Source organism: Neodiprion fabricii, chromosome 5 (assembly GCF_021155785.1).
Source record: "Neodiprion fabricii isolate iyNeoFabr1 chromosome 5, iyNeoFabr1.1, whole genome shotgun sequence".
Lineage (NCBI taxonomy): Eukaryota > Metazoa > Arthropoda > Insecta > Hymenoptera > Diprionidae > Neodiprion > Neodiprion fabricii.
This window is the reverse complement of record NC_060243.1, coordinates 35,382,381-35,396,860: the sequence shown is the minus strand read 5'-3', so window position 1 is coordinate 35,396,860 and position 14,480 is coordinate 35,382,381. Positions and strand designations below refer to the sequence as shown.

The following is a 14,480-nucleotide window of genomic DNA, read 5'->3' as shown; positions in this document are numbered from 1 at the left end:
ACTCAAGTATGATAATTACAGCTACGACGACCATATTATATGCCAAATGGAACTGAATTTCGTGGCAGTAATGGCAGTAATCGTAGGTATTGCTAATGAAGCCAATAATTCTTATTCGTGCGGACAGCCGAGCCAACGTACACTTGGGGACAATGAATCTGAGACGGTTCATTTTGAAGTGAAAACTTCTTTAGCGCCGTTGGTGAAAATTTCTTTAATACGCGAGTGATTTTAAACTCGATGAAACGAAATGAAACGACTATCGATGAAACGAAGAATTATTCCACTCCTGGTACTTCAGTCTCCTTATTCTCTCGCAGTTTAGTTTCTGAAGGTTTCACTTCTATCACGTGCGAACTGCAGACATGTTTTTCTTTTTACTCTAGACAGTTATGTTGGCAATACAGAAAAACCTACAGCGCCATAGTCGGCCGAGCGCGAAACAAACTCCATCTCGACAAACATAACATAACCCATGACCGTCGAATCTAACCTTAGAATACCATGTTGGATTGACACGTCAACAAATCATTATCCACGCGGTATTCTAAGATTAGATTCGACGATCATGGGTTGTGTTATGTTTATTGAGATTGAGTTTGTTTCGCGCTCGGCCCACTATGGCGCTTCAGGTTTCGCTGTGTTGCCAACATAACTGTCTAGTGTAAAAAATTAGTCGTCTCAGATTCATTGTCCCAAAGTGTACTTGACACAGAGCATGAGATGTAAAATTCTCCCTCTTCATCGAGTGGCGAAATGAAATTGTGCTGTTATGATGATTTGCAGCAGTCATCAGTTATCAGTTAGTTAACGATAAAATGGTGCTAAGCCTTAGCAAACCCCTGCATCAACTATTTAAGATCCGATATAATCTTTAAAAATTCGTTTGTCCTACATAACCTCCATAAACTGTGATTAACAGCTGAAGATGGTTTCCACCTCATTGCCTGCATGGAAAGATGACAAAGCTCACGTATGAGAAGTCGGCGCTTAATCTACCAAGTCTGATTATATTATTGGCGAATGCGACTTCCAGAAGAAATGCGCACTGATAATAAGAACGGTTTCACTCATATGGTATAAACATTGCCTATCATGTGCATGGTACTCACTGGCAATCCAGTTCCGTCATTTTCGAGCGGTCGTTGCAGCGGAAAAATTTACCCTATAAACCAGACAAGAATTCGATTAATAACCACCGTATAACGGTAAAGATAATTCAACATCAAGCCCACAGAAGCCACTATCACAGCGTTAATATGATGTTTATAAATTATGTATACTATAATGAGAGTAATGAAAATTGAATGATACAGTGAAGAGACATTATTGACGAACGAAATTCAAAAATAAAACCATTCCTCATCTTAACATGCACACATACACACACACGCACGTGCGCGTGCGCGCGTGTGTGTGTATATATATATATATATATATATATATGTATGTATGTATGTATGTATGCATGTATGTATGTACGTGAGCGCGCGCGCGTGTGTGTGTGTGTGTATATATATATAACATGGCGGGCAATGAGGGATGCGTTACTTTTATGTTATACTCCATTCAGAAATGCTGCTGACTGTAAATATATGTATATGTATAAAACGCAATTTTTTACTTGTACGACGATTATTTGTATTTAGATATGGTGCAGTGTATACATCCCATACAACCCGTAGAGTTTATTGCAGATTTATTATAACTAGTTTTTTCATAGATGCGTATAGGTAAAAATAAAGCAGGTGAGCGGTGTGATTATTCCAGTCGTCGTCGTCCTCGTCGTCATCGTCGTTGTCGTTCAGGTCGTGTGCGACAATACAAGCAATATGTGTATACATATACAACTGATACTACTGATGCTGCCTCGCCGAAGTTACCAGGAAAAATAATATAATATAATACAGTATAATAGTCATCTGCATACACGAACATCGACAAGTTCTATTAAATATGGAAGATCTGGGCTGATCGACAGACGGTCCGTTTTACTGTAGCTTTAGTCATTAGCAGTAGTGTGATAAATCCCACGTGCAATGATAATTTGTCCACCCACTGATTTCAACTCTTCGGCATACGTTATATGTATACCTGTATGTACGAGATATAATTTGTCATATATATTGCAGGCATATATGTATAAGGATAGACTATTTGGGTATATACGGGGGTTGTTTGGAATTATTTACGTCTGTTGAAGGGTTTTGAGCTAGACCTCTGTTTTACTGATGTCGGTGTTGATCGGTTGATCATGGTGATAAGATTTTGAGAGAGGGACCGTGTTTCAATAAAAATGATGGTCATTCTTGCATTATGCGTCTACATAATTTGCTCATTGTTCTTCACCCAAGCGCGTTGCCTTCAGCTAAATGAAATAAATGAAACTCTGATCAATTCCAAATTTAATATCCAGACTAGAGTGCAATATCAGTTGACACTACTATACTGATGATCTGCACGAGTATGGGAGAAAGATTAAATTATCTTCAGCAGTTCGAAATAAATGTATCTATTGATCCTTGATGATAACAGAAACAGCACGCTGCAGAAACTCACCCCATAAATGCTCTCGCATTATTCCGGCAAGCAAATGAATTTCATCAAAGAGCGCATAATCCGTTTTATAAACATAAATAACAATGTGCCGATACAATAGCTTTGGATCGGCAGAAACACACGTAGGCGTGCTACTTTGATGGTACTTGCGGATTTATGGTTTGAAAATACCGCTATTAAACATCGCGATGTCGGACACCACACTGTCGTGGAACTTAAATATTCTGTTATAATATAAATTTTTATCATCGAAAAATGTAAAATTTTTTATCGTTTTTATAACTATGTTGATTCAACTACCACTGGTTACCTGAACTGATTAGCCGATTTTCATCCAGCACAGTACTAAAGTCATCCTCAGAGTTACATAGCCTATAGTGTACTCAGTTCTTAGATAATCTCAAGGCTTAATGCCGCGCGACGGGCATGAAAAGCGTGAGCCGAGTTCAGAAGTTTTATTAATTGTGAATGATCTTGCCTATGTCTTTTCAACAGACCATTGAGTAACCCAGGCATGTAAAATATATTGCCTAGGACTATCGAAAATGGAAATATCTTGTTGGTCTCATTGTAATTTTGGCAACCATAAGTCTAAAAAGTCCTTCTGAAGAGGATTCTCTCCAAGGGATCGAATCGTCAAGTCGTTAAGGTTTGATTCGATTGACCGCTGCTACCAAGAAACATTTATATACATATGCATTAAAATGGTCAAAAATTTAGAGCGATATTTCTTATATTATTTATTTATCTCCCTCCTATTTTCAAGTAAATCTTACGTAAATTAGTTGAGGAAGAATGCTTGACTCGGTATCAAACATTGGAGAAGATTTCAAATGTTTTTTTTTTTAATTGTTTCATCAAAATTGCATTTTGTTATGTTTTTTCTGTAGTTGGATTTTTGTTTTTTTTTGATTAATTATTTAATTCTAATATTTAGAATACACTCATCGTGGATAATTTTTTATAAGTTCACTGTCCCGCCCACTGCATTTAGAGGTCGTAATTCTTAGGGGGTTCACTAAAGATACTCAAGTATCTTGAATAGTTTTCATGTCATGCTCAAAACCCCTGCAACACTTGTCAATAAATCCAGGATACTTTAAATCGCAAGCTACTTCCCTCTTTCGTCTAAGATTTTCTAAACGGGCTGGGTTACTTTGCGTAGTAAGAACATCTGCAACGGGGGCATCCATTAATCACGTGATGCCTTTATAATCAATTTTAGACCCCCCCCTGCCCCTCCGTGATCACACATGAGGTTTCGGTGAACCCCCGCCCCCCTCGCCCGTTATCACGTGATTTTTCTCGCCCATCGACTACTCGCGTGCATGGGTTAAAAATGTGATAAACCCAATAAAAATCTCTAAATATACTCGGTGTTTTTAGAGAAAATGCACCAAAAAATACACGTGACATTGCCCGAGACCCCTCCCTCCCCCCGTGTGATCAATCGTGATATTTTCGAGTACTTCCCCCCCCCCCCCCCCCCCCCTCGTGAGTCTCACGTGATTAATGGATGCCCCCGATTGCAAATATAAGGGTAACGCGAAAGGAGGCAAGGCTGATTGGTCCATGTGTATTAGACTGGTTCACAAAATCAACTATTTTATTTTTTCAAAGTCACATGTTTAATAGTTCTAGAAAGAGGAAATGAGACGCCTGTTATAATTTGAGCCCTTAATATTAATATTTAGTGGTTCCTGAACGCAATTTTCCATTTTCCATTTAATTAATACGAGAAAATAAAATCAATTATTTCTGAATTTAGTAGCTCAGTAACGAGGCAATGTACATAAATTTCTGACACACATTTTTGTAGGGAATTTAATGTTTTACAAAAAAGGTCTATTGCAACTTTTCGATAACCAAACTCTTTCAAAAGTTATTTTAGTCTAAAGTTGAAATAATTTAGGAATGTACTTTTGGCAAGATTAACAGTGAAAATACTAGACTTATCATAAAATATTGCCGGTTTTTTTTTGTCAAGCATTTCAACCGCTATAAAATCATGACATTCAATTAATTTGCAACTTGAGCAAATTTGTTCTGTTATTATTACAAGTAATAATACGTAATATACGAAATTCCACTTTAAAAGCACTTTTTTCAGTTGAAAATTAATTGAATGACATGATTTTATAGCAATTGAAATGCTTTACAAAATAAAAGACGCACTATATTTTGTGACAAGTCTAGTATTTTCGCTGTTAATCTCGAAAAACTGAATTTTCACATAATTTAAAATTTAACGTTGAATAACTTTTTAAACAGTTTGGTTACGAAAAAATTATAAGAGACCTTTTTTGTATAGTATTGAATTCCCTAGACAAAAATGTATCGGACATTTATGTGCATTGCCTCGTTGCTGATTGTGAGCTACAAAATTCAGAAATAACTAAAATTATTTTCTCGTGTTAATGTAATACAAAATGGAAAATTGCCTTCAGGAACCACCAAATATTAATATTAAGAGCTCAAATTATAACAGGGGTCTTACTTCCTCTTTCTACGGCTATTATATATGTGAATTTAGAAAAAAATCAATTTTTTGGACCAGTCACTTCAGTATTCCTTGATATCCGAAGTAACGTCTCGCAAGATAAAATCATAGCTTTGACCTCTATGACATTCTTCAATTCAAAGCAGTTCCTTTAGTGACTCTAATATTCTGGTTTGTGGTAGTTTTTTTCAAATATTTCATATCCGGTAATCGTATACGTATTGAAATGCATGCTAATTGAACGTCTGTAGTATTCGCCGGTAGTACAAGTTGTTCTTTTCTGATTCAATAGCACATGAATGGTCGTTCTCGCTGGGCAATTATATATATACATATACATACATACATACGTATAGCCAGTTCCATGAAGCCGAAGATTATACTTTCGGTGAAAACATTAACAGTCGTGCAGCAGAATGTTTGGTACGACCATGTTCAAAAGCTAACCACAATTACGCATGCAGGAGTATAGGTATAAATTATTTACACCAGTGTGGAGATATTTATCATCTTGAGCAACAATAAATGAGTAAATTATATATTATGAGGTAGCCATGGCATGCACCGTTCCCGTTCTTAACTTCTTCCCGATTACCCAGCTACTGAGAGGGTACAGAAAAGGCTATACACTCAACAGGAATACGCGATTCTGCTCCGGTCTCCCCTCTTCCAGGCTAGTATATTACACGTGCACGATGCGGGTACACTTGGAATAGCAATTTGGCTTGGTGCTTGTCAGGTACAACAGTGTATGCATGTATATACACACATACATATGTCGTACTGGAATTTGTACGTTATACATAATGTACACTCGGAAAAAGTCGAATTTGACCCCCATGGCTTCAACCGCTCCGAAATGGGGACCAATAGGTATGTACTTAGCTGACGAAACAGTTTTTTTTTCTTCTAATTTTCTGATAAGGATTCGTTTGTAAATCGATCGTAGGTACCTGTGAGTTAATTATAAGCGTTCCTGAGTAATCGGTTCAATTGTAATTAGTGAAATAAAAATCAGCACGTATTTCTATCGAACATCTTGAGACTGCTGCAGAAGCATAATGATTGTCGCTCATCCATTCTCTTCCTTGCCCCGCTCGAGCCTAACCGCTCATGGGGATATATGCTATTGAGTATGGCGGGGGTTGGTGTGATTATGATTATTATATTCAGAAAATTACGAAAACACAATTTCTACGGTTAAGTACATGTTGGTGATATAGGGTTGGCACTTGCAGTCTCTAACCTGTAAAACCAGCGCGGCAGCGGTGCGTCAATCTCACGATTTTGTATACAGGTCTGGGAATGACCCTAATTTTCCAGTGGTGGGAAAGGCCCTCGTTCTGGGGCCAAATTGGTTGTTGTATTCACGGTTACACGGATAACGATGTATACAGAAGTGTGGCGTGTTATATTCATATACTTTGATATTTCACAATGGAAAAATTGGGATTAACAACGGTTATTTTATGCAGAATATTGAAACAATTTTTCTATTTGTACAATTATCTTGACTAAGTAATAGGTGTAATTGAATACAGGTAACTGGATCCGACAAAATTTGGTTTTTATTATAATTACTTAATTAGTGATTAGCTTTCGGCTTTGCCGTTTTATATTTATCTAGGACTGGAACTGTGGTTGATGGCTTTTGGTCGGATACCGAGAATAAGGTTATGTACCTACGTTTTGAAATAACCCTACCTGTGAGCGTTTTCGACGGCCAGAGTTCGAACGACAAAACTAGGCTTAAAATGAAGGCCTCCTCCGCCATCCACCGTTACCAGACCTGTACACAAAACCGTAGTTGAACCGACACCACGTGTGTTACCTGCCAGCGCTGCTAATTATCTTTCTTAAAAATGTCATATAGGTGAATCGGTTCAGATTGATGGAATCTCATCCGACCCTATCCTCTTTGGCTGGTCAGCATCTGGAGATATTCGTAACTTATCCATATGCATACGATCCGAACATATCCCTATGAACACCGGGTACAAAAGCATATAGGACACGGTCTTACATACAGGTCTTGCGACTCAATAGAATTCCAATGGTAGAGAGTGGCTCCTCTGTTGAAGAAAAATCCAGATGGAGCTGCGATCGAGGGATGCATCAACATAACCTACAATGTTTGAATAAGACCGTGGGGTTAGGATTCCACGCCCATGTGACGCGCGAGCGCGACTATCGTCATCCTTGTCGCACCGGGCATCCCTCGATCGCAGCGACGCTAGCGGCTTGACACGTTAAGAGGCCCACGTCGAAACTCAGAGTCGCAAGACCTGTATGTAAGACCGTGATATAGGATCAGCCCCCTGTCACTCCGTGTTTCAGAAAACGAGTCTATGTTGTCACACTCGGTAGAGAGCGTTAGTAGTACAGTTGCACGGTTTGCGCGATTACCTTTACGGCCTTTACAGAGTGCAACCCACTGATACAGTGGTGCAACGCGTGCAACTGCACTACTAGCGCCTTCAATAAGAACTAAAATTATGTGACATACTAGGTTACTCTTTTTACTTTTTCGCTCGATCTAGTTGCAGGGGGCTGTATAGGATGATCGACGGCAGATAGGCAACCGAAGTTACATATTACACGCAGTAAGTATTCCAGATGTAATTTTAGTTGCCTATCTTCCGGCGAGAAATCGCTCACATGGTTAACCCTCAAGGAGCTCTCCCGGTATTCGACCCACTGAAAGTAGAGAGGTCGGGGGTATGCTTATGCATAGAATAATAAATGATGTTATGCACATGTGATTTTAACAAGTATTAATATGTGCCGTATTAGTACCAGGCTTATAGTAGCAGATCCGCATTGAGGAGTTCGAATTTTCATACTTGCTTATAGATGATAAAACATAAGCGCCTGCGTTTATCTTTATGCATGTATGTACGAGCTATACAATGTGATATATGTATATGTGTATGTACATGAATAACTACGATATTATTCAAATGCCAATTTCTGGTTACAATTGTCATAAAATGGTTTAACAGATGACGTTTGGAGGAGAACTATCGTGAGTTTTCTGCTAAAAACGAATCCCAGATGGCTCTTCAGTTTTTTTAAATTACCAACTCACTGCTATTGACAAGATGTATTATAAGTACTAGCAGGATTCTTTGGTAAGTTAGTAAAGTTTCTTCCGTCAATGTGGTGGCTAGGCAAGGAACATTCAAAGTCACTAACTTCCGCTATTGAAAAATTGAAACACATCTGGGAACAACTGACTACTCGCATCACAGAACAGTACGTTCAGCATCTTGCGTAGTAGATTACATGTAATGCAGACAATAGACTCCCGTTTGTCGAACGAAGTAAAATGTATAATATACCACGCGTTTACGTTAGCGAGCCCGGTCAATATACAGAAGAACTTGTAAGATAGCTCGTAGATTGAGCCGATTGCATTTTCCACTATTAGTACTGGCGGTCATTGATTATCATACTCCACTACTAGAATGTTATTGCACGCCATGTGCACGAGTAACCATTATGTCACGTCAATGCGCGGCTACAAATAACTGGTGATAAATTTTCAATTTACTGTCGAGTGATGTGAATAATTTGTGACTGGATTCCGTAATACTAATTGTTCGGACGCTTGGTGTTATTCTACAAACGCAGTGTAGTATGTTATATTCGTGAAACAACAGAGCTATATGAATATTATGTAGCGAGAGAGAGAGAGAGAGAGAGAGAGAGAGAGAGAGAGAGAGAGAGAGAGAGAAAGCGATATGTAGATAGAAGAGGATAACGTTTGCGGCACATATGCCTCCTTCTCCCCGCTCATCTCGCAAATCTATTTTACTGAACGACACTTTCTCCAGCTGTTGCTTATAGAATATGCGTATTCGCTTTTCGATGCGGTGCGGCTATATTTGTAGGTATTCTGTGACATGCATACACGTGTGTACACTGTATATACAAATTTTACACTCTGTTATTTGTATGTAAGTATACAATTTTTATTTTTATGATAATGGTAAAGTTAATCACTGTATTGCCCAAATTCCGGAAGCGTCTGAAAAAATGCATCCTGCATGCACTAAATCTAGAGCTGACAGATAAAATCTATCAAAAAGAAGAAAAAGATATTGCTGATTGATATGTGTACAAGTAAAAAAGTATGGTAAAAATATTGTATACTCTGTTGTAGAGCTGGTGAAAGGAGGAAGGAGAGGGGAAGGAAGAGAAAAAAGGCGCTGTAAGGCAATAGAACATTCAAAAGATAATTGTCATGCAACTGGACTCAAGTCTACGTATAATACATATAGGTACATCTATATGCGTGTATGAATAAACACGGAACATTCTTCGCTCACTATTTATTTCATATTACAGGGCATAGACGAGTAATGAGTACATGCATAATACCCATACATGTATCTAATAATGGTAAATTTCGAGTGTGCGTAACCGGGTTGAATCGAAACTGACCCCACCGCTGAAGGTTGGCACCGGCAGTCTCTAACGAATGCCAGCAACGCGTCCAGCCATTGTGGCGTGTGTTATTCCATTGAGCATATGTTGGAAGCCAACGCCGCCAACCTTCCGTATCAAATTTGGTGGGGGGGAGGGGGGGGGCAGAGTCGACTTTACTCAGGTGTAATATGTTTTTACCCCTTGCCTAGAGTTACGCTTAAGATGTTCTTGAACCATGGGGTGAGGTACCGATCCAATAGGATGATCAATGGTTTTGTGATATGAGCAAGGCTGTAGTATATGCATGCTTATTGATATACCTATATTATTCACATAATTGTAACACGGATGGGAAATTTAGGTCAATTTCGTGATTTGGCAGTTGTTTCATACTTTGACGTGGCATTCGTGTTACTTTATTCCGTCGCATGCAACGGGGACGCTGCATGACACGATAACAAGTTTTCACAAAAATCGGTACCTTCGATTAGGATGCGACTGAGCCTTAGAGTATGTAGACGTGGAGGAGGCCTATTGCCCGAAATGTGTGAAAAAATAGACGGTAACGGTGACATGATAACCTATAACTTTTCTCTATCCAAGCCTGGAGCGTAGCGTAGTAAATTCAGTGCCTGCGTTCAAAACGGAATTCCAGGTTGGTATCGAATTCTCAAAGACTGCATATTGCCTTTACTATAGTATAATATTATAATTTATTGCAATATATTTAATTATAATATTCTGCTACAATGTGTTCAAGAATTGGAAGTGGAGATCATTATAGATTTGATTTCTTTCGCAAGTTATTTATAAGGAATCAAAAGCGATAGGCTTTTCGATCGTTTTAGCTCGAAAATTGAACGGATCTTTTGTACCTCAAATAAGTACATGTTTTCGATTCTACAGTATATATTTCATCGATGACGATTTTCCTCTTTACGAGTCATAACAAACTGCATGGATAAAGTTGTTCTACCAAGCGGTAGGAAATGGACTTTGCAATAATCAAAATTTACCACTTTCACTACTCATTTAAACTTTCAAAGTTCATCAAAGGTCCCTCGAGAAAACTTCCGATAACTAGTAACTACAAAAAATTTGGGTTACACGTTGGTCCTTGGCCGTAAGACCATGTACCTTACCAGAGGGCTGGCTTGAATCGCCGCTTAATATAATACATGAATAAAAGGCGTCGCACGCACTCGCTAATGATGCTTATACTTGATACGTGTAAATATGCCGGTTGATTTTGTGCTGAACCACGCCAAAGCACGAATACGACTTCCCTGTTTGTAGGTACCTTGCAAGGATCGGGAGGAAAAGCTGGGAGCTCGTGGTGATAGTAATGGTGGTTGGGTTTGGGATTTAATTTTTTATTTTGTTTTACCTTAAAAAGTTGCACCCCGATAACAGCAAACATGAACTGTAGGAGATAGGTGACCAACATAATGTTGCCAATAGTTTTAATGGCAACAATCACGCATTTCACTACGTACTTTACGTAGTTCAGGTATCAGGGCAGGTGGGCAGGTGGTCAGAGCGGTCAGATCGGGCAAGACGGAGCGATGATTGAAACAAGAACAGGTAGCGTTAGTAATGTATACATGTGTTTACACATAAAATAACGTGTAGCATATAGATATATATTCTTCTATTCTTTCATATACATACAAGTATATATTTCTGTAATACGTATGTGTGTGGTTGAATGAATATGCATATATGTATATTGTGCATACATGCAGTATACATTATACAGGGTGAGCCATCCCATGGGTCAAGAATGGGAGGATCTTAATTGACAGAAAAGCTATGGGATCCCTCCAAATCAATACCACTCTAACGTGATTACTTTTACTGTTGATACGTATAATACTGTGCTATGAATTGCGCGCGTAACTTCACGTAACTAAGCTACTCCTCGCCACATGAGGCGACCCACTCTGTATATAAGTATTATGCATGAGTATTTTATATATGTACCCAGGAAATGTGGTCAAAGTTAGCCGGATGAGCGAATCCGTTGAATGCACGAGCTTTTTCATCTTCTCGTGTCGGCTAACTACCTCAAACTTCAGTTATCAAGCGCGGTTCATGGGGGTTATGTAGGCGGTGCGAACTGTTCTAGTTCCAGCAGATCTCAAATGATATTGATGTAGTGATTTGAGAAAACTTGGCAATTTTTCATCGTTAACTGACCAGTCACTGATCACTGCTACGAGTCATCATAACAATGTAATCTCAATTCGTCACCTGACGCTGAGGATTTTAATAAGTCATACTCCATTTAGAGTAAGTTGGGTCCCCTGCCTTTAAGATGAAAATATTGACGCCGCACGATCTCACCGACCAATCTAGAGTTCGATGGTTTTGCGCGTGCGCAAGTCGGTCACTCAGCCTGCTAAGTTTCAACATTTCCTCTGGGCTATACATATAACATATATAATATATATATCATAAATATATGAATATGCACACACACACACACACACACACACACGCACGCACGCACGCACCTATTATAGGCATTATTATTCTGAAATCATCGTACGCAATATTTGCATTTTTCTGCAGAGAAATCATGCCTGTACCCATGCATGCACGCAGGTAGGCATTATAAATGATACAATATTTACTGCATGTGTCGTATGTAAGTGAGGTTTTACGTGGCGCGAATGTGTTCGTACTAGGCTAAAATTCAATAAAATCTTGTACGATGCACTTATGCAATACCATTATTCCAGTATGAGGTAGTATACGAGTGACAAGTACATAACAATATCGTTTACACGTCGGCAGACAGACCACAATGTCCTTGACTGTGAATAAAAGTAGAGCATTCGCCACGATGCGTGAAATGGAGGTTGAAAGTCTCCAAGAAAATTTGATGGCCATAATCAAAACGCGTAATATTTTTAAATCCAGTTTCGTATTTCACGCGGTAAAAGATCGTCATGAGAGCTCGATATCCTGATTCATTAAAGACTGGCATAAAACCACTGTAATCCCTTTAAAAATGTATCGCCCCTCCTATTCAGTAACATGGGACACAGAGTTTCGGTACATGTCCATAATCCATTAGATGTCATTGATAGATAATCGCTCCGTAATTAGATTTAGCAATGCAAGCAAGGGCGTCATCAAGAGTGGGGGGGGGGGGGGGGGGGGGGGCAGCTGCGCTCTCCGAGGTTCGAAAAAATGTAGATAGGAAAACGAGAATAAAACGAAAACAGTGTCATTCGAAAATGACGCTAAAAGTATACATTGAGAAAAAAATATGGTTGAATCAAACAAAAGTATGATCATTTCGGATGGGTCGGCTCGAATTGAATGAAACAGATCTCCATTCAGACCGATAAGTTACGATTCGGATAAACAAATGCTCAAGTCAAGTGAGAAGATGTTTTGTTAGAATCACGGAGCCTAGATATAAGAAGAACGATCGACATACATTTTTTGTCTTTATTATAAAAAAAGGAGCCCGATTATTTTCTCACGATCACCACCAGGGTAGCGCTGGTGACGTTGATGCCAAGTTCATGGCATCTGTTTGTTATTGTTTGTATCACGTGATCATGGCATTCCCCTTCTAAACCTGATATTACCAACGCCAGCGCCTCTAGTGTAGAAAGATCTGGCCGCAATTTTTCCGCCGTTTCTTATATATTACGATCGTTCTCCTTATATCTAGGCTAGAATTATACTATATGCATATTCCGGTTGATGGGACTGAATGTATTGTAGAAGAAAACTCTAACAATTATTTGAGGTGGATTTGATCAAAAGTATTTTTAAAAGAAAATTCAGTCTAATTACGGCAATCGGCACGTAATCCAAACGTGAAAATTACTCATAATTGATCACAAGACGAAGAAAACTCATTTTTAATTCCTGAAAAAACGCCGCAACACTTTTGATCGGGATTCGAACAGGGGACCGCTCGCAAATACCTTATACACTACCTAGTCGCACATCTGTAGCCACTACGCCAAACTGTCGCACAGACTTTTCATTCGCTTTCTATCACTTGATTAGGTTACTTATCTCAACGATAAAAAGCTAATGCAAGGTGACATTAGGACATTTTATAAAAACATTATAATATAAGTATCATGAGTATTTCAACAATTTGAAAGCAGTGAAATAGCGATGAAATAGTTCAATTATCGAATGAAGTACTTCTAATCGACAAAATACCTATTCCACATAAATATTTCGCCGGTGCGGCGAGCACTACGTTATCTTAAGCTAAGCAAATATCATGTTATGTCATCAAATCTTACGACTTACCAAGTTCTAGTTTATCTGAAGGTGAACCTCGAATATTCGCATCAGGAAATATTTGATAGGCAGAAATGATATTTTAATCTACCAACAAAATATTACTTTCATGTAAACTTTAAACGGATATTTTATCGTAAATTCCAAGTCACTGAGGTGTTAGATGTAATACATTAAAGTAATCACGCCAAGCATGTATTCATTTCTCGGAAACAATATTACATTTACAGATCGTAAGCACTTACATATGAGGTATTCCACGTTAACTCCACAAATGATTTTCTCACACCATTTTCAATTTCGTCAATAATCTTTTATAAGCTTGTCCTAACTCTAAACAGTACTCCTGAATTATTTCGGAATTTTCTTTTAAATCGTTGTTTTCTTTTCTTTTCAATTTTCAAAGATCAAAACAGAATGATATTTCTGAAGATTTGGAAGAAATTTATATTTCCTCATCGTCTCTATCATCTTGCCCCCCTCCCCCCAACCCTTTCGGAGATATATTCATCTTTTGTCAAAATCGACTGAAATTTCCTCTTGGAGGTTCACGCGTACTCGTATGTTATGACTCACACAAGGAAATGAACTTTTTTGTTCTTTTGATAGCCACAAACATGAAAATATGAATGATTTTGAATATTAAAATTATGTGTAACCTATTAGTTTAGATTGATTGATGTTTAATACGTTGAATGTATACATATAA

The 14,480-nt window shown here is 38.4% G+C and overlaps 1 protein-coding gene and 1 long non-coding RNA gene across 17 annotated transcripts in view; one reads left to right on the top strand and one right to left on the bottom strand.

The window, feature by feature from the left end:
• Positions 1–14,480, bottom strand: part of LOC124183263 (muscle calcium channel subunit alpha-1) — a 77,002-nt gene that overhangs the window by 17,884 nt on the left and 44,638 nt on the right. For 13 of the 16 annotated variants that reach the window (XR_006870951.1, XM_046571530.1, XM_046571526.1 and 10 more), the window contains 2 exons: positions 10,878–10,985; positions 1,113–1,165 (listed from right to left, as the gene is read on the bottom strand). Coding sequence is in view for 15 of the 16 variants with exons in the window: in XM_046571530.1 (XP_046427486.1) it covers positions 1,113–1,165; positions 10,878–10,985 (161 nt within the window). In the remaining variant the exon portion in view is untranslated. The remainder of the gene's footprint in view (positions 1–1,112; positions 1,166–10,877; positions 10,986–14,480) is intronic. The other 3 variants (XM_046571535.1, XM_046571538.1, XM_046571539.1) reach the window with 1 other exon arrangement.
• Positions 8,577–9,591, top strand: LOC124183266. Its single transcript, XR_006870952.1, has 3 exons — positions 8,577–9,018; positions 9,225–9,342; positions 9,410–9,591. It is a non-coding gene; the product is annotated as an uncharacterized LOC124183266 (long non-coding RNA).